The sequence below is a fragment of the Cottoperca gobio genome, chromosome 24 (genome assembly GCF_900634415.1).
Source record: "Cottoperca gobio chromosome 24, fCotGob3.1, whole genome shotgun sequence".
Taxonomy (NCBI): Eukaryota; Metazoa; Chordata; class Actinopteri; order Perciformes; family Bovichtidae; genus Cottoperca; species Cottoperca gobio.
Genome location: NC_041378.1, coordinates 3804922 through 3826287, shown reverse-complemented (window position 1 = coordinate 3826287; position 21366 = coordinate 3804922). Strand labels below are relative to the sequence as shown.

The following is a 21366-nucleotide window of genomic DNA, read 5'->3' as shown; positions in this document are numbered from 1 at the left end:
AGAGATTACACCGGAATTACACGATCAAAGTCATTGAACCTGCGTCGGCACCCTTGCATGTGTACACTTACTAGCTTTCAAAGTGAGAGGGGGGGGGGGAGAGCATGTGTGTGTGTGTATGTGTGTGTCTTTTCTCAGAGACCTGCAGGTTAATCTCCCCTCAGGCTGCTCTGCCAAAGCAGCGCACTCTGCTGGCCGGGACAAGAACAGCAACAAGAGGGAACTCCTCTTATATGCATGAAAACAACAAAAGTTAACATTTCAACAACACTCATTGCAGATTTGAAACAAAGTGTGTAATACATGTCCGGAGGAGAAGCTTGCTTCTGGGCCGCTGAAACAAAAGACAGGTTAGCTGATCTTCTCAGGCCTGAGACAGCACATGTTGAGAAGAACATACAACCTGAAAGATGGAGCCTGTAGAGCTGAGAGGAGACAAGATAGTGAAGGAACCAGACGTGTCCAAGCCAACCGACGGTCTGACGAAGACCTCGCGTAAAATAAAACTTTGGGAGATTGGACGTTTCAGCCGTGCAGACATCCTCTACTTTTGTCTTGTACCTGAAGTCAACTGCTTTAAAAAAAGATCAATAACTTTCAATCATTACGCAAAAAGCACATTTCATTTGATTAGTTTCTAACATCTGCAGATCGGTGTGTTTGGAAGAAGATAACGAGGAAGAGGAAGCAGAGAAAACATCATTACGCTACACAGCATTATGTTTATGTTCTTTCCTCTAACATTTGGTTTTATCTTGAGGATGACTTCATTCAAAGAACAACCAGGAGAGATGTGCAATAAGAGAAACATCCCTTTAGGTTGGAGGGGTAACCGGCCTTTAGAGTTCCCTCAGCAAAGTTCTTCCTCCAGCAGGTAGTGAAGAAGTGAGAGATGGTAAGTCAGCAGGAGAACAGCTGCAGACAAGTCACCAGGGCTGAATGATACACGAGGCGTCTCATGAAGGTTGTATGTGTTGATGTGGCATTTAGTTCCCCACTTACAATAACAGCCAGCCAATGGTGGGAGTCCTTGTGTTGACAGATTCTCCACTGAAACTCACATTAGAAACAACAACAAGAATGAAGCTGCGATCACTCGCCAAATCCAACCAGCTGCGGCAGTGTGGTAACTTTTCTAATATGTGTATTACATGTATACTGTACTTAAAGACAAAAGGTCAAAGACCCAGTCGACTCTTGGCATTGAACTCACCATGCAGAAGTAATCACGTGCAGTTTAGCATAATTCTGTGTTTCTAACGCTGACATGTATTCTCATAATACCGGAAGTCCCACAGACACAACTGACAACAGAACCCAGGGAGATAAGTCATTAAAATATATGGATACAAGTTTTTATTGTGTACTGCCTGTTGCGTCTCGTGTTTCTGCCGGACGGAACAAACAGTGAGGAAGAGGAGGAGGGGAAAGAAATGATGAAAATATGAAAGTACATTTTGCTCAATTCCTCCCATCTGGGCATTACAAATAAACTGGATGCGAAACAGTCAAAAGGCTTTTAGCTTTCGTGTGATCTTCAGGAGCACTTCAGAAACTCTTGAAGAAGAGAAGTTAATGAACATCGATCGACGTGCACACACACACACGCGCACACACACGCACGCACACACACACACACACACACACACGCACACACACCCCAGGCTTACTGATCCAACAGCTGCTGAAGTTAAGTTTTAGAGATCAATTTTACAGCATCACTTATGGCCGAGTGATGGCTTTAATCATCTATTTCAAATATTGTTATTCATTGATTGTTTGAATAAAGAAGAAACAGACTGCACTGAAACTATCCTTTACTTTACTTATTGTTTTTTTTTATTTATTATTATTATTATTATTATTATTATTATTATTATTATTATTATTATTTACAATTATTTCGAAAGAAAAAAAAATATTAACGATAAAAAAAGTTAGAAAAGAGAAATAAAATACTTTTTATTTTTTGTTTTTTCCCCACAATAACAGTCCAGCATCTACAAACACAGCGCGTGTTGTTTATAATTATTATTTCCATGTACAGGCCTGAGGATTATACCTCTCCAATATGCCGCTGAGTGACTGTCCGTTGGCAGCAGATTGGTCTTTTCTTTAGTGCTTTCGCAGCAGCTGACACGTGTCTGCCCTGAATTGAACTCCTAAATTGACTTCGGGAGTAATTACAGCAACAAAAGAACAACTATTAAACACGCTAATTGACAACACAAACCGACAATGATACCCGATGGCTGCCTCTTGTGACAGGTACCCATGTTATTTCTGCATTTCTTCCTTAAAAGTATTGTTTCCTGGAGAGATGTAGGGTCCTTGAAGTAGCCCAAACGTCCTGCGGCTGTGTGTGTGTGTGTGTGCGTGTGTGTGTGGGTGGGGTGGAGGGGCGGTTGGAGGGGGGTCACCCCGCGGCGATAATAATTAATACGCTGTGTGCACTTGACAGGACCTATATGTATTTTATGTATTTGTTTTAATCCCTGAAATAAATGTCAAGATAATAGGAGCATATAATCCAGATTCTTTGTGTGTGTGTGTGTGTGTGTGTGTGTGTGTGTGTGTGTGTGTGTGTGTGTGTGTGTGTGTGTGTGTGTGTGTGTGTGTGTATTCAGTGTGAACTACATACTGGTCTGTTTCTCCCGGACTGTCCATTTAACAGCGACCACCTGTTTCCTGCCTGCTCTGCTCTCCTCACCTCACGCACTGCATGGGGAGAAATTAATTTGCTGCAAATCTTGAAGGCTTAAACAAGGCAGCAGTGACGCCCCGGCCCCTCCTCCTTCGCAAACTGACAAGTAAATCCCCACAATTAGCAGATCCATATTAGCATATTAACCTGTGCTTCCTTCCGAGGCGCATCCTTTATGTAGGTCAGACACCATTTTCTTAATTGCTTTTGCTGTTGATGGAAGACAAACATCTTCTGGGCCGTTTGTTATGGTTGCTCTTCATTATGCCAGTCGTTATTTTGGCTGGAAAGGTGCAGGCCTACACACACACACACACACACACACACAGAGAGATGCTGCAGGACCGAGCTAACGGACGCTCATGGCCATATGAGGCCGGTGTCTGACCGGGGCTGATTAAAACCAAAACAGACTCATAAACAAGGCCAACACATGTGCCCATAGACAGAAAGCAGACAGTATTAGTTATGCTTCTCTTCTAACTGCTCCAACTTCAGATTACAGATGATAATTGGAAAAAAAAAAAAAGCACAATACGTGGAGGCTTTTATAATTTATATGATGCGTGCAAATACGTGAAGAGGAAATAAACATCAACCTGTATCGCTTATAGGCTCATTATAACTACTGTAAGCATAGATACCCCCCCTCCCACCTCCACTAAATGCATCAACGCAATAAGTGTTACAATCGGACAGAATATACTTAAAAAGCCTTAAAGCCTATAAGAGGATTACTGTTTACTCTGGTAGCAATAGGCTAAATGACTGCAGGCTATATAGTGATCTGTTATTAATAAGTTGTAGCTCGCTAATAAACCATTTTAACCACTTAGGGCTGATCCAAGAGAGAGGGTGACATCCTGCTAGTAACACAGCAAATGTGCTTTTTGACATAGTAAACGTGGTGTTTTAAGTGAAGCTGGAACACAGAGTGTTATTAACTACATTAATGTCCCTTTATTTGATATAATGTGCGATGAAAAGTGCTAAAAACTGATGATCAGATGATTCTTTATATTTTCTAGGAATAAAATGGAAGTGGTGAGTGGGGGAGTATACTCTAAGTTAGTAGAGATGTTACCACATTTACATTTTAGAGGGAATAGTGGTGTTTAATGCTCCCTGAAGACATTTCTTTCTTTCAAATATCTCCTGAATTACAATAATAAAGGTCACATTTGCTACACAACGTAGCGTATCAAAAAGTGCGCAAAGGCCACATAGGACCCATACCCACACGAGCTCAAATCCTAATCTTCTGCCTCTCCATGCTGTCTTATTTTCTGGCACTTGCTCTAGAAATATGACATCAGAGCCCCCTGCTCTGTGCAGGAGCAGCGGTCCATCCAGAAACCTTGGGGCTGCTCTAAATTCTCGCCTCTGGGCTGTACTGTGCGGGGTTTCGGGCCTTTCCCTGCCTCGTCAGGCGGCAGATGGACTGGCTCCTGTCCGGAGATCAGTGCGCATCTGGTGCTGCGCTCCAAGCCCCCGGTAAAAGCGGGGCCACTCGTCGGCATTAAGCCCTATTAGGACCGTCTACCGTGCAACTGGTGCCTCGGGTTGGCAGCGACGGTGGCTGCACTGACTGCATACATATATATCTCAGGCAACAGAACTCACCACCAAACCCTCCTGACATAAATAACTAAATGTGACTCATGCGCGCAGTGATCTGTTAGGACACCGGTCAATGGAGTGTGCACAGTTTGGGGTAAAGCTTGTATTTGTATGGAAGTCACTTGAATGGCTGTTTAAAAAACAGACTGCCAGGTTTCACATTGTAATGACTTCGAGTCTGACTCTCCTTCAAGCCTGCAGAACTATATTCTCAGGTACATTTCAGTCTTTTGATCCAATCTTGATGATGATTTGAGGCGAAACATGTTAAACTGCTACTATTTCCACAAAAGGGTGAAACACATCAGCATGATTTCCTGCTCAAACCCCCCCTGCTGTCATTCCAGCTCGAGTTTCTGCCCACAAAACATACTTTTTGGTAAGTTTTTCTTGCCATTTCTGTCCAAAACCAGACAAATATCACAAGATCCTGATCATATCATCACATTTAGAATCACTTAAGGTACTTTAATTGGCACTTAAGCTCTCTCTTGCTCTCTCCATCTCTATTTGCCCAGTGGCCTTCCCATTCATCCCTCCTCCTCCTGTTCTCCACCCTCTCCCTCTCTTTCGTTTTTTAATACCTGGCGTGCGACAACCGGCCTTCGCTGGTCTCGTCGTGCAGAGGTTTCACGTCGAGCCCCGAGGCAAAACAATCGGTAACGGTTAATTAAAATATAAAAGGCCTTGAGAAGTTTTTAAAAGAGGCTACTTGAGGCGGCCCCTGCGCCGCCTGGACCGCTTGTGTTGGTTATGAGGAGGGTTTTTTTTCAGATGTGACTGCAACACTGTAGGCTAAATAGTCTTGATCAAGAAGAAAAGGAAGATCTTGTGGAATATTTCAGCTTGTTTTGGGGGGATTTAGTAGCTCTGAGACCAGAGATAAAGTGTGAAATAGGATTCCAGTTGGAGATATGGCACCATATGAGGAAAAATCAATAAGAGCTACACTCAAAATATCTATCTTTTTAAATATATATAAAATAAACCTAATAGCGTGTAATTATTCTCATTATTATCCTTGTTATTATAGCATATTATTGTTGTTGTTTTACTATTATTATTGTAACTGATTAGGACAGAGAGACGCATGCAGTAACAGATGGGAGGAGAAGTAGTTGCTTAATTAAAGTGCAGAGTCAATCCGGCGTCCCGGCGTCCCGTCACAGTCTGCACTTTAATAATATCAAGGAGTCGCTTTGGTTACACTTACAGCTGCGCAGGGAAAACATCCAAAACAAGACTGATTAAGGCTTATCTCTGCTCTCTCTCTCTTTCTCTGTGTTGGCTGGGTTGTTTTGAATGGCAGGAAATCTGACATAGTCTTCTCCTCCTTCAGCCCCCCCTCCTTTATTTCCCTTTGCTTCTCTTCAGGCTGTGGCCACAAGCTTTGGGCTTCTCCTGCTTTTTACGTTTTGTATCTCTGTTGCTTCCCGGGTGGCCTAAGGGCAAGGCAGCACTAGGCTGTGTGCTATATATTCACTGTGATAATTTAGGCTGGATACTCTCTGTGTGGCTCTGTACACCTGTTACTATTTAATGCTTTGTTATCATCCTGCAACACGTCAACACAAATAATGTACCTGTTTGTGTTGAGGAAGGTGCTTCACCTGATTGTACTATTTAATTGTTCCTGAAGCATATAGGCTTTCAAATAAATGTAAACAATCAAATACAAGTCCTGTGTAAAATGTCTCTACAACACAACAACGGTTCTGTTCAGCTGAGCAGGACCACCCCGAGGGCGCGTGCTCAGGTGAGTTACAGCACGAGGAGAAAGAAGGGAGAGAGAGAGAGAGAGAGAGGGGTCACGAGACTGACCGACTGACCGAAAAATACTCCCCCTGCAAGTCCAAATATAATGATAATATTAATAATAACAATAACAAAAACAATAATAATAATAATAATAATAATAATAATAATAATAATAATAAGCAGCCATCGTCTATATTTCCATTCAACCTAGCACGCGCCTTTGGTCTCACACATACACATACAATGCTGATTTGAAAAGAGAAAATGTCTCGTGCTTCTGTCAGTTCTTCACAAAGGCAACACTCATAGTAACCCCCCCTCCCCCCATAAAAAGAAAAAAAGAAAATAATCAAAAGATGTTTCCATGCATGTGTAAAACAATTATAACAAAAAAGGTCAAATATAGAAGCATTGGTGAACAAATCGAGCACATTTGCACATAAAATAATAAACATTTGAAGTCATAATACACAATAACTGAAGTGTTTTTAATTAAAGCCATTTGGATTAATAAACTCACTAAATAATACTATCGTATTGATTCCGTTGTGGTTATATCGAATGCATCTCTGCTGAAAGACGTGTGTGCATATAAATGTTTCATTATGAAATAAGCAGCATTATACAAATAAAAAGCCTTAAAAGCAGTAATAATGATAATGAACGTGAGGCATGCAGAGAGCATCGAAAACATCCCGTTTCCAAATGAAATTCCTCATCGAAGATAATTAAATTCATCACAAGATTATTCTAGAAACAAACGAAAATCCGGTTTAATTCCGTTCATAAGTGTCGAAATAATGTTAGAATATTTCAAAGCAAACTTACATTTCCGTTGAAAAATCCGTACTTTTTTTTTAAATGTAAAAAACAACTTATGCGATGTGAATAAAAAAAAAGATAATAATAATAACACGACGAAAGCGAGCAGAAGACCTCGTGAAAATGCAAACGGGTCAAAAAGGAAAATGTCCACAAAAAGCGTAGAAAAGGTTGAAAGAAGCACTTGGTTCCTTATTAAAGCGAAGATACAATATTTATTCCTTGTCTCCTGGGATGCTCCGCTCCGTCTATTGTCCTCCCATTCCTCAGTGCTGATGCTTAATTTTCAAAACTTCTATATTACCAAGGGACCTACGACATCAGCCGAGAAATACCCTGCAAGTACAAAATCCGTGAGCCAGCCCCGTCCGTGCAGAGGGGAGACGCTCGCGTTCCACCAGCTTTCTGCCGATACCGAGAGCGCGCGAGGGGGGACTTTTCCATTTCTCTTGCTTTTTTGAGGATTTTAACGCATTTTATTATTATTCGACCCCGGCCATAGAGCGGAGAAAAAAAAACCCGGGTTTCTTTGGAGAAAGCATAATGTCAGCGACCTTCCCCGGACTTGTCCACGACGCAGAGGTAGGCTCATTTATGTACTTAACATCCTTTACTTTATTTAATTAAACTAAGGTGTGTGTAAGAATAAATATTGTTTTTGGTTTAAAGTGAGTTACGGGAGGCATTTTGACAACTGCTCTCAAGAAGTCTCTGACTGGAATCATCGCATGGATAAAACAAATAATATACATGGAGGAAGGGATGAGTCGTGCATATCACTGCAGCTGCCGGTAAAACGGGGATTTTTATTAGTGTGTGGAAGCAGATAAGGCTCGTGTGTGTGAGCCGGTAACAGTGTGATTAGAACATTTTAGGGCGGAACACTCCGTTGTGTCTCACTCTGCTTACCTCCCCATTCAGAATGAGAGAGAGAGAGCTGGGACAGTAAATTTGCCAGCAGCTCGGTAATAATAATAATATATAACAGCACGCCTTTTAAAACGCTACAAGGAGAGTGACAGGCATGCCAAAGGGAGGGGAAAAAATACCGATGGCTCCTGTTGCCGTTCGTTCCCCTCCCGGGCGTGTGGAAATGACATCTCCTTCAGGTGGTTTAAAGTGGGAAGAAAAAAAACCGCTTTGAGTGTGTGAGTTGTGTTTTGGAGTGTGTTTGGGAGGCAGAGAGAGGAGACACCGGCTGATGCTAAATGACACGGCTCATATATTTCCCCGTCTCTTTATTATCTTGTAGATACGTCACGACGGATCAAACAGCTACCGACTCATGCAGCTCGGCTGCCTGGAGAGTGTGGCCAACTCCTCGGTCGCCTACTCCTCTTCTTCCCCGCTCACCTACCCGGCGCCGGCGGGGACGGAGTTCGCCTCGCCCTATTTCTCGGCCAACCACCAGTACACGCCCCTCCACCACCAGTCCTTCCACTACGAGTTCCAGCACTCCCACCCGGCCGTGGCTCCGGAGGCCTACGGGCTGAACTCGCTGCACTCGGGCCAGTACTACCAGCAGATCCACCACGGAGAGCCCGCCGACTTCATCAACCTGCACAATGCGCGCTCGGCCCTCAAGTCCTCCTGCCTGGACGAGCAGCAGCGGCGCGAGCTCGGCTGCCTCGACGCTTACCGGCGCCATGACCTGTCGCTGATGACGTCACACGGCTCCCAGGCCTACGGCGTCGGTATGCACCACGCGGACCAGAGGCTGCTGCCCGCCGCCGGCCTGGGGCTCTCATCGTCCGGGTCAGACGACCTCCAGGTACCGGCGGCCTCCATCACTCTTTCCCCGCTAATGTCCCATCACCTGAAGGCCCAACATGCAACACCTTATTGTACACATTCCCTTTGGCTTCTCTGGTGTATTAACACTGCTCCATAAAATAGGATAATAATACAGCAGACCCAGTATCCCTGCCCCACTGGCCTACTATTGAACCCCCCCTCCCCCCCCACCCCCCTATTGTACCAGCAATTCCAAAAATATTGAACAGAAAGACAGCGGCAGATGTCTGTCTGTCTGCCTGTCTGCTTCATCTGTCTGCTGTCTGTGACACTGACAAGGCTGTATTACATGTGGCCTGTAGGTTAGCCCCAGCCAGTGACTCTGTCCTACTTCGGAGTAAATAATATGGGATATAATCTCGAGATGATTTTGTTGCCAAACCAAACGTGACTGTACAACAGGCTAAGTAAATGTCAAGTCCACCCGGCGCCGTGCCTCTGAAAGGCAGGCCTGTTTCTAAAGGTTAATTGACTGGCAGTCTATACAACCCTATTGTAATCCAGAAACACACGTGACCCATATTTTACATAATTCTTTTCTATGTAAAGAAATGGTCGAGATGAAAACGGATTCGCACGGCTCTTGTGTGTGTGAGTGTGTGAGTGTGTGTGTGTGTGAGTGTGTGTGTCCGGCTGTCTGTTGAGGCAAAGAAAAGCCGCTGGTTGCTCTATTCTCCGGTAAAGGGCGGATTAACGGATCGGGGTTCAGGGCACAATGCCCGGCTCGAGCACCATAAAGCACCGTAGTTTATCCAATTACCGACTTAACGTCAATCAACTTTGTTACTTATGCAGCGACATCTGAGCTGCTTAAAACACGTCTCTAGTTAAACACACTTTAACACAGCGACACATCATTTCAGTCACGTTAACTATTTACCAACTCCACTCAAGTTCAGCTCGATAAAGAGTCGCTTTTATCGACATTTTGAGAAGTCATTACGCTGTTGAACGTATCCTAAGGTTTACACTATGTTAACGTAGCATCAATAATAACAGCTATATTATTTTAATGTCGATAAATAATATTTAATGTATTTATTATCTATTTCAACGATAATTCAGTTTTCTTTAAATTAATTTATTCTACTTTATTTAAAGGGTGTGGCACTGTGGATACTATTGTATGTTACATTTAAAATAACGTGAATTGCCTATGAATATTATAAAGTATATTATAAAATATATAAGTGTGCCTGCATCATTATAAAAATTATTCTTTATATTGCGATTTCTCATTATCTATTTTAACAATTTCTGCGTGGAATTTAATAATGTGAATTTAATAATGTGAATTTAATAATGTGAATTTAATCATGTGAATTTAATAATGTGAATTTAATAATGTGAATGTAATAATATTAACTCCGTGATAATACAATATGTAATTTATTCTACGTAATATTTGCTGTAAAATTACAGTAGTCTAAAAATTAATAGCGTAAGTTCCTTTTACTTTATTTTAACTTTAAGCTCTCAGTTGATCATTGTTACAGCAAATACTATATTTATCTTAAGCTGCTGGCACTTGAAAAGAGTCCAGGTTTGACCCTTTATTGAGAAAAAGAAAGAAACGGCTCGTGAACCTGAGCTTGCACGAGGCGGATGTATGAACGGAACAGATGCGCCTATGGTCTCGTGCAGCCCGGTCGCATCTTTGAGCGCGTTAAAGAGATTTTCATGCTGAACAAAAGCAGCTGCCACACCTTTCTCCCGTCACTAAGCTAATTCATGCAAGACCTCTGCGTTTTGTATATTGATTTTATAATCACTTTAGCTTCGCAATAGAAGAAAAGAAACCGAACAGGAGCTGGTTAAGAAAGAACTACAACAAGCTCCTTTTCTCCCACTTTATTTTAATCAGGGTTCTCGCGTGGGCCAGGCCTCGAGGCTCGCACGGGGGATTAAGTGTTTTCTGAATAAAAAAGCGCGTGTTCTCTTTTCTTGATGACATTGTTTGATAGCACGCGAATCTGATCTGGACCAAAATGGCGGCGGTAACAGGTTTCCATACATACAGGTCCATATCCGTGTGTGTGTGTGTGTGTGTGTGTGTGTGTGTGTGTGTGTGTGTGTGTGTGTGTGTGTGTGTGTGCTACAGAGGGATCCCCAACAGGTTGGTGGCTGCAACAAACTCTGGACACTTGTGCTCATTTCTCAGTCTGGACGAGTTGTGCTGTCCTCGCTTATAGCCTGAAGCCTTTCAAATTAAGATCGTTTCTGGGGGGGGGGGGGGGGGGGGGGGCCGTGAGCTGCATCTCTTATTTTACTCTGCCCTCAATCTTTACTCAAAGCCTGCGAAGTGACGTACACTTTCTAATAAACAATAGTGTTCAAAGGCCATGCAACAGGACCAATGTTTAGAAGCTATACAGGTGAAATACCAAACTTAATCTAAATGATGTAAAGGCAGTGGTGCCCTACCTGTGGGTCGGGAGCACCCAAAGGGGTCGGAAGATACACCCGAGAGGTCATAAGATGATAAATTGTAGAGACAATAATCAAAAAACGTATTTTGCTATACAAAGAAATGTTTATTTTGTACCTATTTATAATATTTTCTTATGAATCATTGACTTTAATACCTGAATGCTTCTTAAAATTATAATACGAGGGGTAAATCATTCATAGGCTACTGAATTAAACACCACAAGCCAAATTCAAAAAGGAACCACTGAGCCATACGATTTACAGGACATATATATAATGCTGCCTAAAGAAGCACATAGTACCCCACTATTATCATTGAATGTAATGTTTAAATTGTACAGTTTTGCTCATTTCTCTGTAGATTATGAGCATGTGTTCTGTGTGTGATGGTAAATGGATAAAGTATCACAGCCTCCCAAGAAAAACGAAAGAAACGCCATTAATTTCGGTTGTTCCTGAAGCCTGACAAGCTGGGTTAACTGTGCTCCAGCAGTGTAACACACAAAACTAAAAAAAGAAACACTAGGTGAAGTGATTTCACCTGCCTGGCTCGTGCTAATGAGTGCGTGTCTCCGCAGGGCTCCGTGGAAGCGCAGTGTGGGCTCGTGCTGAACGGCCAAGGGGGCGTCATCCGGAGAGGTAAGGCCCCCGTTTATTCTCTCTATTGTTGCACCGGAGGCCGTGAACACTCCCGGCTCCACACGACAAGACAGCGAGCAGACAGACAAACAGGCGGAACACTCCTCTCGTGTCTGCTGTCAACATGTTACAGCAGACACGGCCCTGCGTAAACACTAACACACTGTACACGCGCACAGACGCTGCTTCTCATTTCCAGTGTGAAATGGACTGTCACTCAACACATAGGTTTTTTGTTTTGTCACTCTGAACATTGTCATTGAGGTTTTTTATTCCCCCCCCCCCCACCCCCCAGAAAATGTAAATGTCAACAAAGTCATGAATTAATATGGCAGTGATTTGAGAGTGTAGACCTATATGGTGCATTATACATATTATAGCCTGTCTATGTGGCTGCAGACACTTCCTGTTTGAAGTCAAACCTGTAGGCTATATTCTAACAGAGCAGACTGACGGTTCGTCTTTGTTTTCATTAAATAAACACACTATTTTAATGTAATATTCATGCTTATTTTAAGATCATAAATGCAGCATAATCCCCAAACATTGCTGCTTAGCTCTCTCCTGTAATACAATTTAAATAGGAAAACACGGATACTATTACAAGGAATACCCCTGCTATTTATGCTACCACTTGTCTATTAAACCCAATTTTATAACCTCTAAAATAATAGCACTATTTAAAAGACTGTGAAGCTCAACGCCTACTAATTCAATTATAGGTCGATACCTTCCACAGTTAATGAATAAACATAATGTATTGTTTCTGGGTTATCATTATTATTGTTCTCTTATGTGGGCTGTAATGGAAACCACATTACGTGAACACGTGTGTTTCTCGAGTGCAGTAATTGTTTCTTGTATGTAGTTATCTGTATGTTTAATTAGAGACATTAATCCCAGCCTTTAAAGTCTGAAGGGAAGATGTGGACTCACGTTAACACATATCAAGCCAGACAATTTCCTCACGAGTCTGGATTTTAATACACTGTGGTTCTGCTTTAGGGTTAGGGTTTTTTTTTTAGACTATGTGTTTCTCCATACAGAGAGGAAGGCTGTGTCTCAGGTTTAATTTTTCATCAGCTCATTCTAGGTGTTGGGGCTTTTCTCTCGGATTGACACGGGAATCCCTTCGCTATCACTTTCGGTTAATGGTGCGCCGTATTTGGCCCTGAGCTCAGCCGCTGCAACCATCACAACCAATAATCTTTGCTTTACCTCCCGCTCCCGTATCGATAGCTTCTCTCGCCTCGGGCGGACGCTTTGATATGCTAATGCCGAGCGGGGCCCCGGATTCAGCCGAGATCATATTAATGTTGTTCTTTCTGACTGCGGCTTTGGCGGCATGAATATTCACATAACCTTTTTCAAAAGAAAATCACTCAAGAAACGCGGATCCTACTTAGGAGGAGTCGTCTGTGTTTTTAATCACCCTGCTATCCCTTCTCCAGTTCAGCTCCAAACAGCAGCCGCACAGATCAAGCTTATCTGTCAGGCGCGCGCCCCCGACACTATAGCCCGTGCGAGCGCCTCTCTCTATTCTGTCAAGACATTGGCGGGCTTTTATTGGAGCTATAAACATTGTTGTTAAAATATGAGGAGAATGACATTTGGCCCGTGTCTCTTTTTCTTTAATTTTCGTGGCAAACTCGTAAAAGGCGCTTGATTCCGCGTGTGATCCCGCCCGCCGCTCGCGCCGCAGCCCGAGGCTACTCTCCGTTGCTTAAATACCGTTATCGCCTCTGGGCCCGCGCGCTCCACTGACTGCACTACCGGCAATAGCTCTTTTCGATTGCCCTTGGCAACATAAAATACAAACTACTTTGAATCAAAACATTTTTAGGGGAATTAATATGATGTGAACCCGCGGCTTTCAGAGACGCGCGCGCCTGTCAGAGCGCGTGAGTCTGACAGACAGGTCTGCCGGGTTTGTGTCACATACAGACACAGACGAGCCGGACTTCACACGCGCATACCACACACACACACACACACACACACACACACACACACACACACACACACACACACACACAACACACACACACACACATGAGTTCAAGCCCAACCAATAGCATCAGCTGATTCCCTCCATCGCAATCTTCCATTGTTGACAGCCTGAGCGAAACACAAGTCCCATACTGCCTCGTGCAAAGTGCTGCCCGCTGGAGTACAACAGGCTTTTGTTGCCACACTATGATGTCATAGTTGTGCTGTGGGCACGAGCCGCTGGCCAGGTGCTGAAATGAAAGGTGCTGTCCGTGGTGCTGAACCTGGCTGACATGGTTGTTGTTTTTTTCAAAGCCTTCATCCGGTCAGAGAAACGAGCACATTTCTGCTGATTGTGAATAATAGATTCTCAGAGCAAAACAAAAAAAAAATATATAGGTTACAGTTGCTCTTATAAGACTTACTCAGTGGCCAAATTGTCCACATTGCCCCGAAAAGATTGGCGCGTGCAGCCGATCGTCGCCTGCAGCGTTGTTCTATTCGGCCTAAATGGCATCCTTCTCTTCATTCCATCATATCCAGCACGGCCTAATAACAAAGCGACACACCCTGCTGTTAGATTTGATAATGAGGCAGATGAATAATAGAATATAGCCTACAGTACATCAGACACAAACCTTGTGTTTCAGCTGCTTGGGACGTTAGTTCAAGTGAAAGTTTAATAATAATAGACGTACTCAGAGCAGTCGATATATTCCAGAAGAGTCCAGCAACACTGATTCAGGCGCAATTAATAATGTCAAGAGCACAATCGTTTATTCAGGAGCCTCAAGAACACAAGTCGGTGATTAAAGGAAGGTTTTTATGGAAGATTACAGCAGACTTTTCTTACATGCAGACACATATTGAGCTGAAACAGAAATATAAATATATGTACATAGTAAAAAATGTAATATTTAACAAGTCTGAGCAAAACACATTGATCCCACCAGGGGTTATTGAAGATACTTGATCCTATGTGTTATTATGGATCGAGTGTGCTTTCACTATCACAATCTTTTCTGTTCTAAGTTTGGATTAATTCAACATATATTATGTTTACAGCTGTGATAAAGGCTGTTTATTAAGTGTTCTTTAACGGGTTAAAGAATTCACCTGTTCTTAAAATACATAAGCCATTTGGATTATGTGCAAAATGTATCGTTACAAAGCTCAACACCGCGGTTGTTGTTCTGAGCTCATGAAAGGTGACATTTTGGAGATGCATGGTTTTCATGTGCAAAGATCAAAATAGGCCACATCCTTAATTTGTGTTATTGTTTGGAGGCAGTGTAAACAGAAGAGTGGATTAACATACTGCGTGTGACACAAGAAAGGTAGTTAATATAAAAACATCACGTTTGATAAATCATTTTTGATGTTATAACACACACACATGGAAAAGTAAAGACTTATACTACACGTTGCATTATTGCACCGAGACAAGAGACTTCCTGTTTGCTCAGATATGCAGATACTTGGATCCTGATACGTGTGATTCTTACAAATAAGGGAGATCTGATGCAAAGTTTGTACACAGCTGAAGCCCTCCTCCTCAGGGTTGAGGATACATTTATATGTTTATGCATTAGTTACCTTTCGGACTCAAACGTAGACGTATTTTCTATGAGTCGAGGATTTTCAAGGTCTGAATTGATTTTTATTGGAGACATTCAGTTCAGACCTGAAAGCACCTACACACACACACACACACACACACACACACACACACACACACACACACACACACACACACACACAAAAAGGATGTTGCAGCTCTTGTAAAAAATCTCATTACTTGCAGAAATTATATATAAAAAATTAAAGATATAATATTAATATTGTAACTTGTTTCTTGTCTGGCTCTTGGATGGAGTCAAAACAATAATAATTATTGTTGTTGTTATTATTATCCTCCTTGTTCTGTTGACACGTTACAGATCAGTATCTAATCAAATGTGAACATATATGTTAAATGTTATCAGTGTTACTCGATAATATCAGAGGTGTTATTGTCATAAAGCAACTTAATATTGATAAAAACCCAATAATAAACCAATGTCCCTGAAATATTCCATCTTGTGTCGACATAAGGGAGTTCCCCAAACTACAACGAATGTGTGTTGTACTGCTTCGACCCACCGTGACACCCTGTAGTACTGCGCTCAATACAAAAGGTACAATTTCGCCAAATAATTTAGCACGTAAAGGTTTGAAACGTGCTGGATTTCTCCCCAGTTCTGTGTTTAATGGTTCCACTGTTGTGCTGCATTATTACACTGTCTGTGGACACACAGCATCATTAGAGAAATACTCTGTCAATTATGGATTCACTCCTATATCAGGTGTGTTTGTTGGAATAACACACAGACAGTTATTCTTTGCACAGCTCCTTGTCAGCCTTCACCAAAGCAAACCGAAGTGACCGGGAGCTGCTTATTTACTGTTCCAGCAGACATTTAAAAACAGGAGGCTGCTTCTCTTAGTTTGAGGAAAGGGGACTTTTTGCAAATACATGTTTTTTATCAATCAAAAATCCAGAAACGTGTACCGTGTGTGACAAATTTAAAATAAAGATATGAAGTTTGATAAATGATTAATGCAATAACACAACCCTATCCAGCGACTCAACTGATTTAAATGTGTTGTCAACTGTTCCTTTAACAGTGTCGTGTGTTGTGTTTTGCGTGCAGGGGGAACCTGCGTGGTGAATCCTACAGATCTGTTCTGCTCGGTACCGGGCCGCCTGTCGCTGCTCAGCTCCACCTCCAAGTACAAAGTGACCATCGCCGAGGTGAAGAGAAGACTGTCTCCACCCGAGTGCCTCAACGCCTCCCTACTGGGCGGCATCCTGCGCAGGTCAGTACAAACACACACACACACACACACACAGGGACAGAAATCTGCACAACAAGGCTTCAATGCAGCTTCTTTAGCAGATTTAAACGTAACTACAATGCCGCTTTAAGTACTGCGAAGAAGGTACATGTTTAAATGTCATCTCATTGCAGCATTATGGCTCCATGCAGAGCCAGTGCATCTTGTCGTTGAGAGCTTTAAAGAACAATTTGAACAAGTTTCTCCTAATAAATCCAAATATTCCAGACCGAAAACTTCAAAAACATGGAGTCCATCTTGCAGACGCGGAGCTATATAAGAATACGTGTGTGTTAGTGTCGTGGTGAAAGGGTGAGGAATCACAATCAACAACTTGTGGACAAAGTCCTGACGTGTGGATTCACCGCAGGGCTGCTCCTTTTGGATTGTGTTACATTATCAAAACGTTTGTGTTGTGTCGTCCGTCCCCTGTACATCCTGTAACAAAAGTAATATTGAAGAGTGTTGAAGAGAGGGATTTTAAAAGTGAAAACAGTTTTAAAATCTGGCTGGTGAACACTGGAAAGCACTGCCTGAGTCTTTGTAGCCCTCAGATGAAACAGAGGATATACTGTAGCGCCCACAAAGACTGTTGTAGGCGAACGAGGGCCGGGGCTGCACGCGCCGCCATGCCCAGGGAGCCAGAGGGAGGCGAGACCGGGCCAAAGCATGCCAGGATCAGAGGAACCAGAGGAAAGCAAGAGTTGCCAGCAGCTGTATTATTGATGAGGCGGAGGAGAAAGGGAAGGGGGGAAGAGGAGAGAGAATATGGCGGCTCCTAGAAGATGAGGCATCAACAAAAGTGTGCAAAAGCAAATATGTGCAAATAGAGGTCGTTGATCCTCATCGGGAGGAGAATAAATCAACCATATCCAAATTAGACGAGAACATGAAGCGTGTGTGCCAAAGGAGCAGAAGAAAAATCACAATCAATGTTCAGAAGTTTGGACACTGGTGCGTCCCAGAATGATAGAAAAACACTCAGTAATTAAAACCAAAAAGGATCTTTTGGGAGTTTTATCAGGAAGTGACCACGTGCGGTTCTCAAGTTTCACATACGAAGATAAAGCGATGACAGGGACTGTTGTTGCTCTGCTTTCCAAAATAGAACTTCTCACTTTGGGTATAGAAAGAGACAAACGCTCAAACAGTGACAGAGGAAACTCAAGGGGACATGCCAACATGTCTACGTGTAAAGAAAGCACTTTTAATATACAACGAGTTGACATGTTTTAATTTCATCTTTGATTTTATGCTTAATTTCACGCCTTTGTCAAATCAAAGCAAATCCATATTCTTCCGCTGCAGACTTAATGAAACACATTGTTCTGTAGAATAAACCAGGCCAGATGATGTTGTGTCTGATTTGGACTGTGTTTCCTTTCACACAGAGCGAAGTCTAAGAACGGAGGTCGGTGTCTTCGTGAGAAATTAGACCGTCTAGGCCTCAACCTGCCGGCCGGCCGCAGGAAAGCTGCCAACGTCACACTGCTCACCTCCCTGGTGGAAGGTAAGACACTTTGGTGCAAAATACTTTCCAATAACGTCAATATCCTAGTTATACCTGCAGGTATATTCCAGTTTCCATATTTAATCCTTGTAGCGCTTGCTTCATCAGTCTGCCTCCTGGTTTTGTGCTCAGGTGAGGCGCTCCACCTGGCGAGGGACTTCGGCTACACCTGCGAGACAGAGTTTCCCAGTAAGGCAGTGGGGGAACATTTGGCGAGGCAGCACAGTGAGCCGAAAGAAACCAGCGCACGCAAGAAGATGGTTCTGGCTACAAAGTGAGAACACGAACGCACACACACACACACACACACACACACACACACACACGTGACTGCAGCAGCAGAGATACAGCGAAGCAGCGTCAAATGTTTTTAATTCTCCTGATGTTAAAGTTCTTTAAAGGTCCAGATTGAAGTTGGTGTTAAACCTTATTCTCCTGTTTACAGCCACGTTATAGTCGTCCCACTGCAGACCATCCGTCTTAAAGGAATCCTTTGATTAAAACATGTCAAACCACAAGAAAACTAACGGCTTTATTGGGTTTGAGAACATTAAGTAAAGCTTTAGAGGAAGAACATTGTATAAGAATGTAAACTTCCTCCCACACACTTTGTTCATGCATAGGGCATCGACTGTATTTGAATTTGAGCCATCAGGCTTGTGTTTATATAACTGTATGAGCTGCATTTACATCCCAACAAACACTATTGCACATTGAGTGCTGGACATGCTGAGGGGAAACAGCTCCCACTCTTTCCAGCCAAGTTTGATTTTTCTTTCCGCCGTTCCAAACAATGATTTCAACACTGAATAAAATCAAAAAAGACAGCCTGGACCAATGCTTTCGACTTTACGTTTGCAGAATGTCTGGTATCATGTTGTGAAAGTGTTGTGCTTGTTTCTGGATTGACGTTGAACTCGTCTCCTGCGTGTTGTGTTCTTTCAATTGATCCACAATGATGAGGACGGGTGCAAAAACACAAATTGCAGTGGTTGTGATGGGGACAGATGGTAAACCCTGCTTCCCTCCCTCCTTCTGTCCATCAGGCAAATCTGTAAGGAGTTCCAGGACTTATTGAGCCAAGACCGCTCTCCTCTGGGCTCCTCCAGACCGACCCCCATCCTGGACATGGACATCCAGAGACACCTCACACACTTCAGGTAACACACGAGTAATGGACTCACTCTAAACATGTATATCCACAGAGCCCGGCTGCTCTTTGTTTGGGCTCTGACCGCTTTGCCATTTTGGGAAGATGCAGCTGTGCAGTTTGTTATTTGGCTCAGATGACAGAGGAGGAGGGAACAGAGGCTTGTTAGCACAAATGTCACATCTATGGCGTCCGTCCGTCCGTCCGTCGCAGAGTTTTCGTCAAACCTCCAAAAAGGGAGATGTACTGTGCAGAGCCGGGCAGAGGAATAAGATGTGAGCTCGGGTGTGGAAACACAGTTATGACAGATTGAACAGCAGCTTCCTTCTGGCAGCTTAAAGGTCTGAGCTGAGCGCTGACCTGACATTTAGCTCTGCGAGAACTCTGCCCGAGGATCCTCCAGGGCGGACAAACCAGCTTCACTTTGGAAAATTGGTTCTTAAAATGTATTTAATGGCTATTTATCTTTCATGTGACCTCATAGGTGCTCTATTGTTAGTCTGCAGACGCTTTCAATGTTTCACTGGCTTTAATTAACAGGATGATTCTGATGTGTGCATCTAGAACCTGCAAAAACACAGTTAAAAGATTGTTGTGTTAAAGTACATTTGATTAATTTTGATTTAGGAAAGTCAAATAAAAGTATATTGTTACTGTCGATGGCTTTGAATACCCACATGGGAGCCGTGCAGCTGATGATATCTGTTCTGTTCTGGATTTATTATTTAGTCTATAAAATATCAGAAAATAGTGAAAACTGCCCGTCACAATCTCCAAAAGCCCAAGAGGGAAGCCTTCAAATGTTTAGTTTTGTCTGATCAACAGCCCTAAAAATACTCAGTTTCACATCAGACAAAGAAAAGCAGTACATCCGCACACCTGAGGAGGTAGAAGGAAGGCTCAATGACATATCGATTATCAAAATACATCAAATAATCGAGGAATCGATGTTTAAAACGGACAATATTCACGCCTAGAATGAGCTGAAACAGCTGAAGTATTCTGTGTTTCCACTCACATTATTGCAGAAACTGCATTTAGAGCATCACAGGACATTAACACTGTGAGCTCACAGGGGTTAGCTCCACTAAAGACACTCTTTTAGGAGGATTACAAGCTCCATTATGCATGGAGAGGAAGGTTTGGTGAAGAAGCTGAGGAGAGAAGCAGCCTGCCTTACATCTGTGAATGAATCCAAGGTGCGTCATTGTTCTGATGGTTGTTTCTGCCTCCCTCCCCTCACAGTCTGATCACTCACGGGTTCGGCACGCCGGCGGTCTGCGCGGCTCTCAGCACCTTCCAGACGGTCCTGAGTGAGATGCTCAACTACCTGGACAAAAGCTTGAGCGGGAAAACGAGCGTACCCAACGACCAACAGATCAACAACAGCTCAGAAAAGACGCAGCTCCGGAAAACATCCGATCCCCAGAGCAAAGACGGGAAAACAGAAAAGACTGAGTAGCCCACACCCACCCGGTCCCCGTGCCTTGGAGCGCTGCGTTTAGGAGTGTGTGTGTGTGTGTGTGTGTGTGTGTGTGTGTGTGCAGGATTTGTTAACTCCCATGCATTACTGTGTCTTCTTTGGGACAAATCATATCTATTGTTATTTATTTATCTTCTGTTGAAATGTAACACTAACCTGAACTGTCTCAGACAAGACGTCCTGATGTGTGTGTGTGTGTGTGTGTGTGTGTGTGTGTGTGTGTGTGTGTGTGTGTGTGTGTGTGTGTGTGTGTGTGTGTGTGTGTGTGTGTGTGTGTGTGTGTGATGACAGCCTCGCCATGGACGGCTGTGACTCATCTAACACTTTTATTTGTTTATTTATTCATTCTGAAAACAGGAAGTAAACATGGACATGCTGACATCACAGTTTTCTAGGACAGGGGTGGTAACTGCCAAAAAAACATTACACACACAGACACACACACACACACACAGACACACACTAATTAAGGGTTTGGGGCAATTTGATCTCCATCCAGCTACTTCAGGTGTGGATGTTCTTCAACAACACAGGAGCTGTTCTGTCCTCTGAAGGTTCATTGAACCTATTTTGCATTAAATTATTGAGAG

At 43.0% G+C, this 21366-nt stretch overlaps 1 protein-coding gene across 1 annotated transcript; it reads left to right on the top strand.

Annotated features, from left to right (window-relative positions):
• Window positions 1-7436: 7436 nt before the first annotated feature.
• Window positions 7437-20820, top strand: tfap2d (transcription factor AP-2 delta (activating enhancer binding protein 2 delta)). Its single transcript, XM_029425508.1, has 8 exons — window positions 7437-7486; window positions 8157-8675; window positions 11707-11767; window positions 16450-16615; window positions 18025-18143; window positions 18276-18417; window positions 19190-19303; window positions 20539-20820. The coding sequence occupies exons 1-8, from the start codon at window positions 7448-7450 to the stop codon at window positions 20753-20755; spliced, it is 1377 nt and encodes a 458-aa protein (XP_029281368.1). The 5' UTR covers window positions 7437-7447; the 3' UTR covers window positions 20756-20820.
• The last annotated feature ends 546 nt before the right edge of the window (window positions 20821-21366 follow it).

Coding starts and splice junctions, on each gene's coding strand:
- tfap2d (XM_029425508.1), top strand. CDS start 7,448: ATGTCAGCGACCTTCCCCGGACTTGTCCACGACGCAGAG. Junction 8,676..11,706: donor CCGGGTCAGACGACCTCCAG/GTACCGGCGGCC, acceptor GTGTCTCCGCAG/GGCTCCGTGGAAGCGCAGTG. Junction 18,418..19,189: donor AAGATGGTTCTGGCTACAAA/GTGAGAACACGA, acceptor TCTGTCCATCAG/GCAAATCTGTAAGGAGTTCC.